This window comes from Enoplosus armatus, chromosome 10 (genome assembly GCF_043641665.1).
Source record: "Enoplosus armatus isolate fEnoArm2 chromosome 10, fEnoArm2.hap1, whole genome shotgun sequence".
Taxonomy (NCBI): Eukaryota; Metazoa; Chordata; class Actinopteri; order Centrarchiformes; family Enoplosidae; genus Enoplosus; species Enoplosus armatus.
The window spans coordinates 6,279,018-6,298,965 of NC_092189.1; the positions used below are offsets into that span (position 1 = coordinate 6,279,018).

The following is a 19,948-nucleotide window of genomic DNA, read 5'->3' on the forward strand; positions in this document are numbered from 1 at the left end:
ATAGTCTCTATTTCCAGAGGGGGAGTGCACAATGCTAGCAGAATATTAGCTTTACTATACTTATACTTTACTACATATATAGTTCATTATTACACACACATTCAGAACCTGCATTAAAAAGCTTTTGCTTTGGAAGAAGCTTTGTGTCCTTTGCTGAGAAATTACTTGTTGCTTTAATGTATTTGTACTTTAATAGTTCCATTATGTTTGCGTGTCTGTGAACAGTGACCTTGGAGCCTTGAAATGCTTAATTATTTGTGATAAATGTTGACTGAATTCTTGGTTTCAGCTGCTACATAAAAGAAAACAAAATTTCAGACGTTTTTTTTGCCAACATTTACCCTTTTTTTTTTTTAACTACATCTTATTTTTCAAGGTGGCAAATTTACAACTTGCAACTTACAAAATTACAAATTCAAAAACTTCATAAAGTTCATGAAATTAGTTTTGTTGGTGAAGGATGCTTCTTTTAATGAGGAAGACTTTTTTTTGGCTGTTTACTCAATGGATTGTATGACATGAAGGGCAATGATAATTCAATGAAATGACAGATAAACAAATGCTTTTACTGTCTCAGTGTATTAATGTTTGATATTATAAATTATAACAGAGATGTGAGATCTGTGCGCTGTCCATTAATTAGAAGAAGTGTTACTCTGACCAGAATAACTTGTTAATAAGGTCTCTGGTGTTAAGAGACATCCGCCAATGAAAGCTTAAATGAAAAATTGTGGTTATAATGGTAATATAAAATTCAATATTTGTTTTGCTGTACAACTTGCAGTGTATTAACATAAACTACATTTTACCAACACAGCACACCATGCTCAAATAATCACAGACAATAGCAATTGAATGACTTCACAGGAGCACTTAATGTAACAAATACAAAATACAATATTTACAAAGACCTGTTGCTCTTGTTTTCACCTATAGATGTTAGGGTTGATTGATCAAATACTGAACTTGGAACTGAATTTGTATAACCTTCCATATTTCTGAGCTGATCAAATTCACTTAACATCCGCATGACCAAATTAAATGCATAGAAATAACACCTCTGGTTTAAGGCAGAACTGTAGCTGTGTCGGCTGTACCGTGTTCCTGACATGCTCCATTGATGAACACTTCAGCGTGCAGCATCGACTGGACTGTTAAACTAGAGGAGATTTTTAGGATTTATAGCAGCATTACGAGTTAAACAATTAAGACAATGAAGCTTTTTGTTAATGCTCGATTTGGCTGAACTTTAGATGCCCTTTGTGTCGCCTCCTCCATTCTGTCCAGCACTTTTATTCACTGTAATTAATATCTCAAGACAAGCAATGCAGAATAAAGCATTCTCTTAACAAGGGAAGCTATGATGTTTATCTATTACGTATATATGAGTTATTATTTCTGTTATGGACAAGGTATTTGTTTCCAAGGAGTTGGCCAACATTGACCCACGCCTTATTTTTTCTCATATCTTCCTATGACTGCTCTCCACTCTCAGTAAAAGAACTGGAGTACGAAAGCTTTTCCCTGGGGCAGATCCCCATACAGTTACAATACAGTACTATTTCCTGTAAGTCTATTTTTGTATCTTCAAAAGTACAGTTGTGTGCCAAGTGATTGAAATTAACTTTTCAAAAAACGTGTCACAGGCAAAATTCAGACAATCAGTGTGATGCCCCTTTTTCCAGTTTTCAATGGACATTTACCAGCGAGAATGCTATTCTCTCCAGATGCCCAACCACACCATGCAGGCGACCCAGTAGCCAGTAAGAGTTGCTAACATGATCCCACACTGGCTTCCCACCAACAAACAACATCCATTATGTTTGATTGTGTGTTCAGCCGAGTCAGAAGCACTGCAGCCGTCTCAACAGACAAGCGCTTCATCCTTCCGTGCCACCCCATTCAGTGTGGCACCTTAACCAACTGACTATTGATTTCTGTAGGCGATGCAATTCAAATTCTGATTACACATTACATGTTACAAGTGGGCTGGTCAGCAATAGCACACTGTCACAGGAGGAACTATTATCTGTACACACTCTTCAAGGTAGTCGTTTGCAGCCATCAGACAACAGAAACTCAGTGAAACCTTTTTGCATCATATCACCAAACTGCGACACAGTGTAAAATGGGTAATAATTAGACGATTACCATACCTGCTGCACGCTGGAAGATTGCTGTCATATCTTTAATTTAGGCTGAATTGGTATCAAATTTCCACCTTTAACTATCAGAAAATCCTTCATGGTGGATCAAAAGGTACGAATCAAGTCTCACGAGGGCCCATTAAGGTACACTTGTGAAAAATGTATTTTTGGGACAAACATGAACCCCTCCTGTATGCCCCCATTTGAGTGTGTTCAGTGTTTTCATGTATCGACTGTGAAAACGAATTTCCTCTCAGAGGATAATAAAGTATCTGTCCACTTTACTGGGGTGCCGGGTTGTACTGCCTTTGTCAATAATATTCGTGTAGATGTGTTTTCTCAACACGCCTACTGCAGCACCGGGGACGAGTCAATATCCCACAATGCACCTCTGACCTGTGGGCAAACCTGCCTCTCTCTTCCTTTCAACTTCCGATGGACATTGATTTTCTAGCATCTCCCACTCATATATAAATGTGGCAATTGAGGAGATGTGAGCAAAGATGTATTCAGAGTGCAGTTCAGAGGCTTTGAATAGAAAAACAGGAAAATAGAGGGGAATATTTTGTCAGATGCAGCATGAAACATACAAAGCATTGTAGCATCCAAAAAGAAGCCAAGAAGAAGAATCTGTTGCCGGTGTTATTGTTCTCCTGATCATAAAGTACAGTGTGTGAGTGTGAAGAGTGTTACACCACAGATGTATGATATGTGAGGTGCTATTCTAGGGTGAAAGTGTGTGTGTGTGTGTGTGTGTGTGTGTGTGTGTGTGTATTTGTAAGAGAAGGCGGTATCTAGGTCTTTGTGATGAATCTGTTTCAGTGGCAAGCAAGGTGCTGCGAGCAGCATGCCGTCTGTTAATTCACATTCGCCGCGGGTGGTTAGAGTCTGTGGCTGATGATACCAGTAGGTGTTGAGAAATGGAGGGACAGAGGAGAGAGAGAGAGACTTGACAAATGAACAAAAGCTATGTGCGGGGATGATCCTTGATGTCAACCGTTGGCAAAACAAAATTTTAAGTATAATTAGAACCGTAACTCCCTGGCATTCACTTTACAAACCGGTTCCCTTGTGGCTGCACCCAGTAAATAATTACACACAAAAAAAACACTTCAAAATTGCAAAGTGTACACTGCAGCGTGAAAGAATCGGCTTTACAAAAAGGAAATATTTCAGCTCAACGTGCTGGAGTGTAAAGTCTGTGCTTGTATAAGTAAAATTAGCTGGAGCAGCAATCTCAACTGGAGAGGTTTTGATCTCTGAGCCATCATGTCGTCATTAAAGTATTAACCGATGATTGCAGCATCACCAACCAGTCGGTTGTTTTTCCAGCAGCGATTATAGCCCATGTTGCTTTCACGCAACATTTGTCTGTAAAAAAACCTTCCCACACAGAGTTGCCTCTCATGGTCGTGCAACAGTCATGAGTATTAATCTATAGATTTCTCTCTCCCTGTTTTCCCTGTCTGCCTCTGGCCAAACATCACAAGTGATCGTGTATCACCCTGCATTAATTCCACTAATGTAGCATGCAACTGCAGATATACATATGATACATTGCACCTCTCACCCGCTGCCCTCCCCCCTCGCTCCTTCTTTACCTCCCCCTGCACTGAGATATCAAGGGAAATCCATTCAGCTAAGACGGTCCTGATGTAAATAGCTCTTGCATAAGCCTTGCCCACTCAAGATCACACCACAGGAAGAGAAGTAGCATTGCCCTGGGCTATGAGGACAAGAGGATGTAGTTAGTCCAAAACAAGAAGATTTATGTTTAGTTGCTATTTTGATCACTTTGTGTTGTACGGGTGGAAATACAGATCCAGAACTGGTTTACAGTGGCTGCCATCCGCCTGTTTTCTGTCTTGTGAAGCAGAAAGAAAGGATAGTGCTACATCACCCATATCACATAAATCAGGCATGAAAGCATAATGGTGAGGATTTGACTGAGGGCAACCAGGGGCAAGGACAGACATATGAGATATGACTCTCATTCATTCTTCCTCCCTCTGCTTCCTCCACTCCGTCTGTGAGCTGACCCATCTCCGGTGCTGACCCAAAAAGACTGGAAAGAAGAACCGCATCCACCTATTGTCAGCCGCATACCCCATTATCTCCCTCTCGCTCTGTAGCTATGAGGGGGCTCGGCTCATGCTTCCCCGAGGCGATCATCTCTCAACACATCTCACACGCTAGACTCATTTTTGCTCGTTCCCAAATCGTACAGGGATCTTCCCCGCTCAGGCAGGGCTGCAGTCATTCCCTTTATCCCACCACAGACAGAAAAACAATAGATGAATGTACCTTTAATGTAACACCAGTTCCTCCAGGGAGGGATGGAGACCTTAAGAACTGGTGGAGCATATCCACTCAGTCTAAAAACTACAGATCTGTAGTTCCTTGAGCAGATTATAATTCACCCTGAGGTTCAAGATGGACAAAAGGGGACTGAATGCAGTCAGCCGGGGTTGCTCACCTTCATGCTTCGTTGTGTATGCTGCTTAATATTCTTACTCAAAATTAACAAATTGAACAACTGACATCAGGCCTGTCAAACTTTGGATTTTTCCACATGTTGAAGTCATGCCTTCTTTTAAGCCTTTTTTACCAAAGTTACATACATTACTCAAACAACAGAGTTTCTTTTTGGGTTGCTTGCTTCACTAAAAATAAAAATAAAACATTGGAGGTCCTGGATAACCAGCATCATGAAGCTGGTTATCGCCTGTCTCTGTCAACACTGGGGTTCCCAGCCACGAGCGGAAGAGGTGGGTTGCTAACGTAAAGTTAAATTACAAGCCACGTAATCAGAAGCAACCAAGTATTGAGATGAGATAAAATGGTCAGGTGATGGTACCCGCGGGACAAATTGGTTACAGCAACAATTAACAGTGATATTCAATAAAGTGAAATGAAAATAATAAAATCACATAACTAGAACATAACAAGAAGCTTTAGCAAAACTAGAAATAATTACAAATAGGATCTAGTACAGCCTCCCAGATGAGCAACATTGACCATTAGCTGTTAGTGCTTTATTTCAATGTGATGATGGCTGTTTTTTTCCTCTCTCTTTTTTTTTTTTGGAGGGTTCCACTTACCCCGACCCCCATCTCCAGTTGGTCCCCCCCCTAATGTCTGACTGAAGATTTCGCCCTTGTCTACCACTCTCTGAAATCAAGGAGTCATTTCCAAAAGTTACTATAAAATACGATCGTGAATCTGCCGCCATTATTATAATAAACTGTTATGTTCCATGCTAGAATGAAAACTTTGACAGGCGTAGCGACTAACTAAGGGGGGATGGAGATTTTTCTCCTGGGACCAGAGTAAAAGTGCAGCACATTAAAAGAAGGGCTATTACAAAGGCCACAGTACATAAACACAGGCCCCCCTTGAGTGAAATGAAGTCCATTCATTCATGATATACCTCGTAGTCACTTCCACCACCTCCTCATTTACTTGAATTTGATTATGCTCTTTTCTTTCTTGCCTTCCTTTTCTTAAAGATTTCTATATTACTACTCTACTTGCCATCACCATGATTAGTCTGTTTTTTTCACTTATTCCATGGAGCCAGCTAAGGCTAAATAAAATGTTAAGTTTAATGTAAAGGTTTGCCTGCCTGTGCTCTTTCAACATCTTGCTCTACCTATTTTCTTCAGTGTTATGTGTGTGTGTGTGTAGTATTGGCCACAGCATGCACTGAATATATCCACCTTGGCCAGACTCACTGCACCGGCTGGTGTTGATCTGATTCAGCTAGTACACTCACATTGGAAAAAAAACATCTGTTTGGAATAAAATACACCCGTACGCAGACACGAATACAAAGTGCACACTCATTTGGAAGTACACCGACACACACAAACACGCTGTGCACATCCATTCACACACGCACTCGCCCCACCCACTGCGCACGCACACACATAAACACTATCTGGAAATGGCATTGAGCATCTGTTTGGACAGCGCAAGCACATTCAGTTTTTGTGAAACCCTGGCAAGAGTCCTGCATTGGCCATGAGAAGCTTTTCTACTGCAGCAGGGTGACCGGGTGACCGAGCAGCCGTTCAATTGTCTGCTTGCCTCAACCCCCCCCCCCCCCCCCCCCCCCCCGCCCCCCAACACCAACACCACTCTCTTTTTCCCAAGTCACCCATAAAATGCTCATGCTTTCAGCAGCATTCGGAAGCATTTTAAGAAGCTATTTGTTTAACAGCATGATTATCTTTCTGGTGTAAGGGTGATCTATCTAGCAAAGTGATTGGACGCGCTATTAACGCCCTCTCCTCTGGCACAGGTGGCAGCTGTTCAGAGGCCACGAAAAAAAAGACTCCTATTTGATGTATCTGAGATATTTTCCATATGTACACATTGCAATCCTTGCCATAGCGTGACAGCATATAAATGAATCTTTAGCGCAAGGAGAAAGTGGTCAATCAAATGTGCTATGATGAGCACCAGTGGGCACACACACACGCACCACATCCTCTTTCAAAAATAAAACGCTAAAAATAAACACAGCCTGCTTGAACGTTGGGGGCCTTGGGATAATTCCCCGTATTGTAAATATGAAGGTGATGTCTTATGCCAATCTGTCATGTCTCATCTTAACAAATGTATCTCTTCAGGGAGCGCCAGTTTAGCATTTAGCATGTACATACATCACATCAATGTCACTTGACAAAAGCACCCCATTTGTATTGCTGACAGCATGGTTGGGGCCAAGGTGTGTGTGCAGTGTGTGTGTGTGTGCGTGTGTGTGTGTGTGTGTGTGTGTGGGTTTTGGGTGTGCATGCGTGGGTGTGTGTGCAGAGAAAAAAGAGACGAAGAGAGACAGTGACAGAAACAGAGGAAAATAAACTGAAACAGAGAAAGAGAGAGAGAGGACTCTGAGGCAGAGAGAGTTGAGCCGAGGCCTGGAGGAGTTTTCAGTTATTTACATATGCTGATTCTGGTCACCCCAGATCCCTACCCTCATCAAGAGAAACCAATTAAAACTCTCATTTAATGTTTACCTTAATTAACCGTAACAATTAATGACTGTCCAAAGTCCTATTGTGGCTTTTTCAATTAAAAGCTGCCTGTGACAAAGGTTGCAATCCAATCCTATAAATCATAGAGACTATTCTCCAGTGAGTAGAAGAAGTCCATCCCAGGGCAAAGTGAATGAGTGAAATAGGCTCATATATCACTCGTTTTGTTTTGTTTTTTCATTTTGGTTTATGCTTCAACCCGTACCTCACTGGAAAATGTTGGGGGGGTTTTTTGTTTCTTTTTAAATGGGAACAGTTTGTACTGTGCAGAAGTCTGTGCACAACTGAGCACTTGCATGCCTGTGTATGTTCATGTACTGTATGTGTGTGTGTGTGTGTGTGTGTGTGTGCGTAGGTGTCCAGCCGTCCAACCAGCAGCACTCATACTGGTCAGCAGATTGTTGGGTGAGACCCAGTGGACCATTAGCTGTCCGTAGCTGCCAGGGCTGAGAGCTGATAATGACAGGTGGTGTACACACCCTGGAGGTCTGACAGGCTCAGGGCACCGCGCCATGTAACAACAGCCTTTACTACTGGCACCACGGCTGTGATGGCAGCCTTTAACACTGGCACTGGCGCAGCTATGGCAGAAGTATCCTTGGCAGTATCATGCCGGCTGCGACAGAGGAGCAGCTATTACTACAAGCAGTTAAACTAAAATGGCAGCGATTGTTAATGGTGGGGAAACCACTACGCTGCCATTACTATCACTCATCCTCTTGGCAAATGCATTCATTTCCCTATACAGGGGGCTCAGATGACAATTCTGATTATCAGAATAACAATGAACCTGTACGTTCGCTATTCAGATGAGCGTTTTTTCACAGCAGAAGCCTACTCAGCGACAGGTCCCATTCATCCGCACAGAGGATTGTATTGTGACGGATATAAAGGTCCTGATTTGCGTACTTCTCTCTTCCTCCTTCCATCATTGTTCAATTAGGCTTTTTTAGCTGCCTATTCACAAAAGCTTTACGCCTGCATGGAGACACCTCAGGTAAACGAAAAGAGAGAGGGAAATTTCTATTTTGAAAAATGTCCCTCTCCGCTCCATGGCAACTGTTTCCTTATCAATCGAGCTGTGTTGTAGCTGCTTTTCTACACCCCCCCCCCCCCCCCCCCCATCCAAAGTAAAATACCCCTCTGACCCCTCACACACACAGAACACAAAACAGCAAAAGTGTGTGTGGGCATCTGAGTGTGTGTGTTGTGTCCATACAGTACAGGCACCTTTGTGTCCTCCGCCCCCTCTCAGCTTCTCTCCCCCCCAGTGCAGAACACTCTGATTTGCACTAATCTCTCGGTACCCTCTCAGGGCTATTGTTCCTTTCTGCTGTGAGCTTATTCATGTGCCACTCACCATGCCCTCCTCTCATTTTAATACTCCAACAGCGCTGGGAGCTGAAAACAGTTTTAAGCCCGCATATTTGACTGTTGATTAAAAAAATAATAATAATTCAGCTCGCCTCTCACCTCCTCTGCTGTGTAGGTGATCGTGGAATTGTGCGAGATATGGCCGCTTATTAAAATGGCAAGTGGCGGCTGGACTCTGTGATGTTTCCATCACACAGTTTATGTATACAGACAGCCTGTAGGCAGCCAGTGGACAACGTGAGATGAAAGCTACGGCAGATGTTCTGATTTGATGACTGTTGCCATGGCAGCGAGATGAGGATGGAGGAGGGGCATTCACAGAGAGAGACAGAACAGAAAATTGTCTCCCCCCCCCCCCCCGACACACACACACACACACATACACACATCCCTCACCCCCCATCAACCAGTATTACAGTCCAGTAGGTCCTCCTTTGGATCAGTGAGCTGTAAAGGTCCATCATTAGGACAACAGGGTGTGGTCCAACATTCTGACAGCTTGTCATGAACGGAGGCCTGCATGGCTAACTATGTGATGAGACTGCTATTAAAGAGAGGAAAACCACACAACTGCACTGTTGCTACACTAAGGCACCTGGCGGATTCATGGTGGCTCTTCAGCCACTCCTGGACGGCTGAACGGGCGGTTCAATAAAAAACGTTTCTGGCTCCGGCGGACGTGTTTATAGCGTTTCCTCTGGCCAAGCACAGCACCCGGGTTAAGTTGATCATCTCTCACTGTGGTAAAATAGCCAGGGGAGTCCGTGTACCACTAGATCAACTCTACAACTTAAAGACCCTAAACGTTACAGCTCAGATGATCGATATGGCACTGAGCAATGTTCTTTACGAGCTAATAGACAAATCCATTCCTGCAAAACCCCTTGGGCGTTAGGAAGGCAAGAAGGAAGTCAGAGTGTGTGGCTGTTTGCCTGGTGTTGCCACTTAGACCTCTGCTTGCGCGCACACACAAACACGCCAGGGACGCCAGGGGAGACACCAGGATGCAGCTTGTGCATGTCCATATGTGTGGTTGCATTGGCACATCTTGCGGATGTCTCTATCGCTGAGGGTGTTGTAGTTTTCCTGATTCCGCTGAGGTTATCACTGCTGCAGAGCTGTCAAAAAGGAGATTTGTGTCTTCCAACATCAGAAGGAGCAAAAACACATAAAACCCATTTCATTCACATTGCTTAAATGCTCTTATCTGACACTTTTGGATAAGGGAGCTTACATGAAACATTTGTAATTCCCTAACTATCTAATTAAAAGTCCAGATTGCCTAATAAATGTCAGAATTGCATCATGAAGCAAAATCCTAAAAATCTGATTCTCATCAGAAATCTAATTCTGCGTAACACCTGTTGCTATTTCACCAGGTTCCATCAGTTCATCTAAATGGTATTCCAAACACAGATATAGCACGTATGAAATGACTGCTAGCTAAAATTAAAATTAGTATAAAAGCTAAACCTCGCCAGGGTTTTCTGATGATGGCTCTCTAATATCCTGTGCAATGTCTTCACTTGCCAGAGAGCCTCTCTGTCTTCCTATCTTCTCTGTGCCCTCCCTTTGTCTTTCTCTCTGCCGTATGCTTGCTCATTAAACCATAAGGTCAGTTTTTCACACCACTCTACCACCCTTTGTCTTCACGCCCTTGCTAACCTTCTGCAACACTTACTTGAACACAACTTGGCCAAACTTGACTGCAAAACTTTGGCACATCATTATAAAAATAATGGACCATGTTTATAAAGGATCTGAGGGCCTTCTATGACATTGTGCAGTCCCCCTGGGCCCTCGAACAACCTAGTTTATAGCCGGCATGTAACATTTATGTTTAAGGTAACATTCATGCTTGTCTTATTTCAAGGCAAGGACAACAGCTACACTGCGAAAAAAAATATTCTAAATGACTTCATTTGAAGGTCTAATGGCAGCAATCTATTTTGGGGCAATATGCCTCATTTAGCGTTGGTAAGTATAGACCTGGCAGGCATCTACTCTTCCACTCTTTTACAGAGTAACTTTCACACTCTCATTCAATGCAGGGAACATTCGTTTTTGCTTATCCTTCATTTATTGGACAAGCACATTATAATAATGGAAATTAGTGAGGATAGATGTGAAAAAGGCCTTCTGTCCCCTTTCTGTAGCAATTATAGTACATTTTGAATTAGCAGTAAGTGATCAGTGCAGTTGGAAAACATTGCACTGAAAATATTTTCACATTCTAACAAATGAAGATTTGTGCATGAGACTGTTATCCTCTCATATGTTTGATTTAGGGCTGCAACAGTTATTTTCATGATCAGATAATCAGATTATTTTTTGATTAATTGATTAATTGTTCAGTCTTTATATTGTCACAAAAAAGCAACAAATGTATGTGATAATTTCACAGAGCCTTTTGTGATGTCTTCAGATTACTTGTGTTGTCTGGCCAACAGTCCAAATCCCAAATGTACAAAGATATAAAATAGTGAAAAACAGCACATTTAAAGACTCGAGACGCAAAAGCTATTACATTTTTGGCAGTTTTGCCATCCATCTTGGACAATTCCACAGTTGGAAAATGCATGTTTTACACATGAACAAAGGAATTCATACTTGGAAGGAAATTTGTTTGAGAAATGAGTGTGCTCAAATTGAATTCAAGAGGCACAAGCTGTCAAGCGCAAATAAATTCATGCCTGATGACAATCAACAAGGAAGGGACTTGCATTTCTGTTCAGATTAGTTTGTCTCCGACGAGTGTTAGATCACATGATCTCAGGGTTTTAATATTCATTTAGCAACATCCTACTTTGAAATATTAATCTACTACCACTAAAAACTGAATACTGATGCACACTTGAATTTTAACGCTGTTTCATATCGTGTTGTGTTGTGTTTATTTGTACCTAGTAATAGCACCGTGTCATTGGCCAGTCAGATCAACAAATGTGGTCTAACACGTCTTGATGCAGGGGGGATTACATCCATACCAAACCAAGGTTTTCAGTATTGCTGCTTTCATAAGGCTTGATTGCTGACTTGGGGACTCTAAATGTTTGAGGCAATTTGAAAACCCATTTTCTTCAAACCATTATCTGCAGTATATGGCGGAAATGGAACGCTCAAACCTTTCTAGTGCATTCATTTAGCACTGCGATCAGACAGTTATAAGGGAGTTGTCAAGTTTTTAAAAAATAATGGACGTCCTGCGGCCAATCAGAATCAAGTGCTTACTCAGGCCACGGTAATTACACAGATATTCGCATTTTAGCACAGAACGTTATCTACCATAATGAGTGATAGAGCCTTTCATTGGACTGGTGTTTGCATTTGCCTTAGAACCCTTTCCGCTCGGAGGACGATGTATGAAACGTGCAGCGATATAAAACCAGGAGGCAGTCTGCTACATGCCAATGTGTCAATCCCAAAAGTGGAGGGAGAGGAATAATAGAAAAGCTAAAAAGATAGACTGAAGCCTAGAGTAAATCTGCAACTGATTAAAATAATGAAAAGTGGTCAATTAATTAGCATCTCATTGTAGGACAGTGTTGTAACCCAGATAACACAGCTAATGTAGTTTTTTTTAATTATTCCACACTGCAGTAATTCAGAAGACTGACACCAAATCTATCTGCTCTCTTTCTCATCAGTGCTCCTCTTCTCTTTCTCACTGAATTTATTTCAGCAGCCAATTTTGCAATTCAATCAATGACATTGCAAATGAAGAACGTTCACATTGATTATAGGAATCGTTCAATATTTTGAGAAATGTGATTATTTTCTGTCTGTGAGAGTTAATCAATACCACTCCCATGTCCGCATATTAAATGAGGCTATTAGCCTAGCTTAGCATAAAGACTGGAAGTGGGGGAGACGGTTACGCAAACGTTACTGTAAAAAAGTAAACAAACTAGCAGGGATGCTACATAAAGCTGCTGGGCAGATCGATAAAGAAATAATTATAACATGTAACTTCCTCAAAAACCATAAATTGTCATCTTTACATTTCACGTTTACAGATTAAACAAACAACGTACAACTAGCTAGTGAGATTAACTAGTTTCTCCCTTCCTCCAGTCTATATGCTAATTAGCTCATCACCTAGCTCTATCTCCGTAGCCTACGTAACGGACTGACAAGAGAGACGGACTGACAAGAGAAGTCAATTTCTCAAAAGGTCTATTCCTTCAATATGTGTGTATCCACTTGTATACACTACATGGCCAAAGTACTTTTATGTACTTTTTCTCTGGCGCTGTTTTTCATGATTTGGGCTGGGTACCTGAGCCCCAATCAGATCTTAATGCTACAACATAAAACAATATTTCAGACAATAGTGTGTTTCCAACTTTGTGGCAACAAGTTTAGGCAATGCTCTTTCCTGTTTAAACATGGCATTGCCCCCGTGCACAAAGCCAGGCCCATAATGAAATGTTTTTTTCCGAATTTGGTGTGGAAGAAGTCGACTGGCCTGCACAGAGCCCTGACCTCAACCCCATCCAACACCTTTGGAAGGAACTGGAATGCTGAATGCCAGCCAGGCTTTCTTGCCCGACGTCAGTGGCCAAACTCACTAACGCTCTTCTGGGTGAATGGGAGCAAATCCCTGCAGCCAGGTATGAGCCTTGATTCGCCACAGAGAATCATACTAGTGCCCGTGGCTTTGGAATGTATGATTGTCCATATACTTTTGGCCATACGGTGAACATGTGCGCGCACGTACGTGTGTGTCAGGAGTAAACTCCAGCTGAACCACGCTTTGTCTTTCTACTGCCAATCTCCCCTGTCGTCAATTCGGGGTGTTGATGTTTTCCTGAGTTTGTCAGCAGGTCTGACTGGTGCTCCAGACCGCCTACAGCCCTCCTCAAGGGAGGTGTCACAGTTGGACATGTACCCCCCACCACCCAATCACACACACACACACACACACATGAAAGAGAGTAAAGACAGACAAACGTGGCTTCACACACACAAACTGAATCTCTTTCTCCTTTACTCTTTCTTAATCTGTCGCTCCCTCTGTCTATTTTTCTCACACATATATATATATATATATATACACACACACACACACACACAAACACACTGACTAAATTGACTTGTCAGCTTCAATCAGACCAGGAACAAAAGGATTCCTGCCAGTTTGAAGCTGACATCATTAATGGGTTTGGGAGGGGGCGAGCTCTGAAGACAAAGGGAGTGCAAGGTCGGGCCGACTTAAAATGCACTTTCATTTTGGCAGGGACGTTAGCTTTTTGATTTCAGCCCCTTTACGCCAACATCTTTTTTTTTTTTTGCGAGTGGCTCTAACTTTCATTATCACTGGGAACAGAGGGGCGTGTGAGACTTTGTTGTGCTGATGGAGAGAAATGTGACATCCATAATGCATTTCCTATTAGAGGATGCCACGCATGGACACACCTGGCCACGTGTCAGCGAGAGAGAGAGAGATGGACAGGAAGAGGATGAGAATAAATGGGGTGGTGGTGGTGGAGAGGGAGAGAAAAATAAGGTTGCCAAGTTAAGGATACCAACGCAAGAGAAAACGCAGAGATAGAGAGAGAGGGGCGAAGCTTGAGCGAAAAGGGAAGAACATGTTCTTGAGAGAGATTGTGTCAAGGTTTGGAAAGGCACAGGACACACTGCACAGCGCTTCATGTGACATATGAAATCCACACATAAACCAGCTTTCCGGGTGCATTGTAGCAGTAAAGCCAAATGCTTTGAACATTTAAATCCTCTCCTCTCACTCCTGTGACTTCATCCATCCTCATTTGCTTCTGTTTCCTCTGCCGCATGCCCATCTGCCACCCCCCACCCCCCTTTTTGCAGCTTTCATTCTGACCCCGGATAAAGATGGAGTCCCTCATCTCAAATGGTAATAACTTTGGTCCATATGCACACAGCCATCACAAATTGATTACTGTGTAATGCTGCAAGCTCTCCCACTCTCTCACTCTCTCACTCTCCCCTCTTCCATCTTGTGATTTTGCACGAGGCTGACTCCATGTCCAATCCGCCTGTCATTAAACAGCACCCCTGGGTGCATCCCAAACATAAACAAGCACACCCTAAACCCTTCCTTGCATGATCCCTCTCCTCCCCATCTTAGTCCTCGCATTCTACCCCCATCTTTGTCAAACACTCACTCGAAACCAGCCTCTCCTTCACCTGTTTTACCCTCAACCACTCATTCCCTTTTATTCTCATTCTAATTATACCATTACATTACCATTTCTATTCTCTCATTAGCATTTTCTGCTTTCCCTGTCTCTTATTCTTCCCCTCTCTAATTCTCTTTCTTCGCCCTCTCTCTCTCTGTCTCTATCACCCTTCCTTTTCTCAGCCACTGAGTGCGTTCCACCTTTTTTGCGGCACATAAACAGACAGTGCCCTTGGGGATGGGTTGGAGAGCTCTGTCTTTGTTTGTGTGCACCTCTAACTAACTCTCCATCTGCGGGGAGCCAAGCCAAGCCCAGCAGTGCAAGACAGATAGCTGGCGCCATCCCAGATTCTTCTCTAGTTGGCCCCATATCTTCACCCCCGCCTCTCAACTTCTCCTTCCTCCCAGGCTGTAGTTCTCCCACAGAGCCGGTTGTCAGTTGCCCTCAGGCAGCCAGGCAGGTACTATAGACGTCCGACCCCTACAATTCCTTTTCCTCGAAGCCTTAAACCAAAATCTGCCTCAGCTTCCGATGGATATTCAATCCTCTCCAAGCCAATATGCTGTGGATGTTCGTCACCGGACTTTCCTCAGGCTCCATCCCCAGTCAACCCCAGGTTCACCTCCAATACAAGCTCACTTCAGAGACTAAATAACCAATAGCACATTTTCTGTATTTAGTCACATCAAAGAGCTTTCAAAGAGAGAGGAACTTAGGCATTAGCATTAGTTCAAAAACGGAGAGTTTCAATCACGTAATTGCCCAGGGCTGTAACTTAAAACTTGCAAAGAGTTATAATGTTACATGTTGTTTTTCTTTGCATTGGAAGTTTCTTCTATTAAAATACGAGACTGTAAGGATGTAATGAGAAATACGGTCAGAGTGAAGAAATACACAAGTAGCTAAAATTGTATCTCCCATGGGCATTTTGCACAGTGATGGACAATCCCTGTGAAGAGTAAAATATTTCACTCACCATTGTCAGGCTCAGACTTCCTGTCATGCTCAGTGTCGGTGAGAGAGAGGGCGGAGTTGGCTCGGCTCGTGAGGCAAGAGCTCTGCTCGGACTTGAGGCCGCGCATCCACATGTGCTGCAGGCCGTGATTGGGAGAGGGGTCCACCTCCGGCTCCGTGTCCACGTCCGAGCCCACTCCCAGGGAGTAGCCGCGGCCGTGGACGTGAGCGGCCGGTCCAGAGCACAGCGCCTCCTCCTCCTCCTCCTGGTGCTGCTGCTGCTGCTGCTGCTGTTGGTGGATGTGGTAGTCGGGGCTCCTCATCTGCCCGGCCTTGCAGAAGTCTAGATCTAGAGGAGGAGGAGGAGGAGGAGAGACATGCAGATGGAGATCATACAGACGCAGAGCTCTAAAGCTTCTAATGCCGCCATGCGTTTTTATTTGCTTCAGCAACTAAGCTGACCAGGTGTTTGTTAGAGACATGCACTCACAAGCCAAACACTGAACACCTCCCAAATTATGTCAAGAGACAGGCTGTTATTTGAGCAAGCATTTATTAAGTTTTGGAGCAGAAGTCCAAATCAAAATGCCACCCTCGATTTTTCTTAACCATTTGCAGTGAGGCTATATCCTGTTCTGGCTGCCTGATGTGTGTTATCGAGCTCGAGATGTATTGAACTGCTGCTCAAACAGAGCACTGATCTCATCTATATTCTCCTTGGTGGGGTGAAGAGATCAGATAAAGATCAAACCTTATTAATATTGACTCAGACTGAGGGAAAAAAATTGAGCCCTGCTTTCAGGTATTAGAACGCCCTCCAATCCCAAGCATCAACCTGTTATCTGAGAACATCAGATATACTGTGTTAGTCCTCTGGTTACACTTCAATTCAATTCAATTCAATTCAATTGAGCCCTACTTTTTTTTCCTGCAGAGACAGTTGAGTAAATTTTCCTCCTCGCTACCTGAGTTTTCTTTTAAGAATGCATAAGTGATGGAATTTAAAAAAAGCCAAGGCATAAATTGAAATCTATACAGATAGCTTGGTAGGTAGACTCCACTGAGAACTCAGGAAAAAAGAAAGACTTCCTCTCCTTCTCACTTAGTGCAGTTAATATGTGTGTTAGGTCAGGTCCTTTGAACACGAACCGCAGTGTTTCAATAAAAGCCACAGTCCTGTTGACCACTCCATTGACCAGCGATGTGTCCTGCTGTGCCTGTTTGATGGGGTCAAGACCAACTGTGGCTCACACAACGCTCTGCCAGAATTAAACCAGCGCAAGATTGGTCACAACTACACACTACTGTTTAGCTCAAATTGGCTGCAAGAGGGCAATTCAGGAGCAAATAGGCTATTTCCCCGTGGCAACAAACATGGATTGACTGTAAACAAATGTATAATGCGAGAAGAGATCTTAGCAGGTGATTAGAGGGGAAATCACTTTTGTTTTGAATAACTCCCCATTTCCTGCCATTACAGTCAGCCGCTTCAGACTCTCCACAGAATAAAAATGGACCATTTATACACCTAAAACACCACTTTCACCCGCAGCTGTAAGAACTTCTCATAAGCAAAAATCAGAATAGCTGCAAAAACAGTCTGGGACATAATTTCACCGTGAGGCAGTACTGAATGTAGATGTATAAGGGGCATGTCCGGGCGCTCTTAGCAATAAGCTTTTCGAACAATATAAGCCCTGAGTCTTGTCTTTCAGGCTGTGTTTAGGCTGACCTACCCTGTTATTGGTGGAGGTTGTTGGAGCCATGCGCAGCCTGAGAGGAAGAACTGACACGATTCTGGGTTGGAAACAGTACTTCAACTAATAATAATAAATAGATAACAATAAAATAAAATTCAATCTTGATTTAGAGCTAATATTCTCCTCAAAAGACACTGAAGATCAATGCGCCGGGAAACAGGACGGTGCACTTTTTTGTAAAAATGTTGATAAAACATTTTACTAATCATCTACTAATTAAACAACTTTTTAGGGATAGTCTGTTAATAATACAGGAATTAGCATAAAACTTATCTTTTTTGTTGAACTATCATTATTTTAGGAGGCATGCTAATCACAAGGTATTATTTGTATCCTCTCCACATCTGAAGCTATTCCCTTGTGTTTATTCACATGTTATATATAATATATAATTGTGATTTATGCATTAGGTGCTAAAAGGTCCACACACACTCAAATGATCCTTGTAAGGCTGTTAGTTCCAAATAATTTCAATATTTATTTACTGAAACTCATTTCTGGTTTAAACAAAATGTTGAAACGCTTGAATGAATTAATTTGATTTAATTAATAGTCAAACAAAAACCAATTATAGTGGTCAGCTCTCTTATGTGCTTGAGAATGATCACAGAGCTGTGGATCTATCGGTCTATTTGTCTATCAAGAGTATCTTTCTAATAGAATGAGACTCTGAGTAGAGACAGGTGCGATGTAGAGAAGAGCAGAGAGGTGATGCGGGATTAAACGGACAGAGAGAAATTTGTACTGTCAGGGAAAATAAACAGCTGGGAGAAGAGAAGGCAGGGAAGGAAGGGAGGAGAGGGCAAGATGCGGCGGTTTAATAGATGAAGGAAAATATGAAGAACATGGGTGGGGAATTAGAGGAGAAACAAATTGGCTGATCTTTGTCAGGAACACCGTAATCCATTAAAAACGTCACTGGAGGCAACGTCCCCCCTCAACAGTTGGTTACTTAGGTAGGGTATACTATATATAACTCCGTTGCCCAAAGATGAACAGATGTGCTTCGCAGAACCGGCTGCCATTGACATTTCAAAGGCTGCTTTGGGGGGTCTTTTGCACCTTACCATATGACACTCAAGGCAGGAGATGTTGTTTGTTATGGAAAGAGAAAGACTGAGTAAAAGAAAAAGGCAAGTGCTCTTTGACACCGCAACGAAGCAACGTCATGGTGACAAATGGCCATCGATGGGTCGCTGCATGGCGAACAATATGACAAAATCCATAGAAGGTGGCATTCAAACCGTGAAATCCCCGGAGCAACCGGCTTGTCAGGAGTTGTAACTGTTATGAATGGCTAATGCTGCTTGTTAGCATGGTGGGTAGGTTCTCGCAGAGTAGCAGGAGGTTGGGTTGGGAAGTATCTATTGATCACTATGAACCCTGCACAGCGGCGGGCTCCTGATGAGGTGCGGCTTCTCTCTTAACACCACACATGACCTGCATAAAGGCCATCCATCACAGCACTCGCTGGCCCATTTCTCCTCCTGTCACCGGCAGGGAGGAATTTTTCGGTGTGTATGTGTCAACGCGCGTCTGTGTGTGTGTGTGTGCCTATGTCCGCCCCGTGTCTGTATCTGTGAGTGTGTGTGTAATGAAGGGTGGTGTTCCACCCCAGGTGAGGCCAGAGAGGTTTGAGGTTGACCTAGTTTAGCTGTGGGAGAGAAATATCACCTCCGTGGAGGAGAGGTAATTGGCTGCCTCCGACTGTCCTTCTGGCTCATTGTGGACTGTAATAGGTAATTCACATAGGTCCTTTTAAAGACCTCAGTGTGTGTGTGTGCAAGTGTGTGTGTCTACCATACATGTGTCTTTTTGTGCTAATATCTATTGGTGAGCATATACAGTATCTGCGTGACTGTGGATATATATTTTTTCAGGTAAACACAACCAGCCTAAGCATGCCCTGAGCGTGGTACCTGGCTGGGGTTGGCTGTAGTTGCTCTGTCTTTCCCGGTGCGAGCCGAGGGTGAGGCGCAGCTCGTGTGTGTAGTCAGGGAGGGTTTCACGTGAGGTGTAGGAGCGGTGGTGGGCGCGGCCGTCCTCGCTCTCGTCAGACGAGCTGGTGTAGGACATCTCCATCTCATGGCGCCCCTTCGACAATGGCTGGTAGGGTTTACTGTCCATCTCCTCCATGGCTTGTACGGCTCCACTTAGTCACTCAGCACAGCCACAGTACAGAGCACTGTAGGGGAGAAGGTTGGAGGGGAAGGTGGGGGAGAGGTATAGTGAGGGAGGGAGGAGAGGACAGCGGGGAGGAAGAAGGATGGGCCAGCGGAGGAAAATGAAAGGAAACAGGGGATTGAACAGACAGGGTGGAGAAGAAAAATAGCACAAGAAGTCTGTTATTGAACTCAATGGAACAGTATTGCAACATCTGCTCATTCCAATTACAGCAGACATTCATAAACAGTATTTGGTTCCTTTCATATTTCACACCAAAGGTTACTTCCAAATCAATACACTCAGAAGGGACAGCGATGGTGGCCATTATGTCCGGATGTATTTGAAGA

General features: G+C 43.3%; 1 protein-coding gene across 1 annotated transcript in view; it reads right to left on the bottom strand.

Moving 5' to 3' along the window:
* tenm1 (teneurin transmembrane protein 1) overlaps positions 1 to 19,571 on the bottom strand; it is a 138,943-nt gene extending 119,372 nt beyond the window's left edge. The window contains exons 1-2 of the mRNA XM_070913178.1: positions 19,355 to 19,571; positions 15,698 to 16,024 (exon numbers count right to left, since the gene is read on the bottom strand). Coding sequence (XP_070769279.1) covers positions 15,698 to 16,024; positions 19,355 to 19,571 — 544 coding nt within the window. The remainder of the gene's footprint in view (positions 1 to 15,697; positions 16,025 to 19,354) is intronic.
* Positions 19,572 to 19,948: the final 377 nt, after the last annotated feature.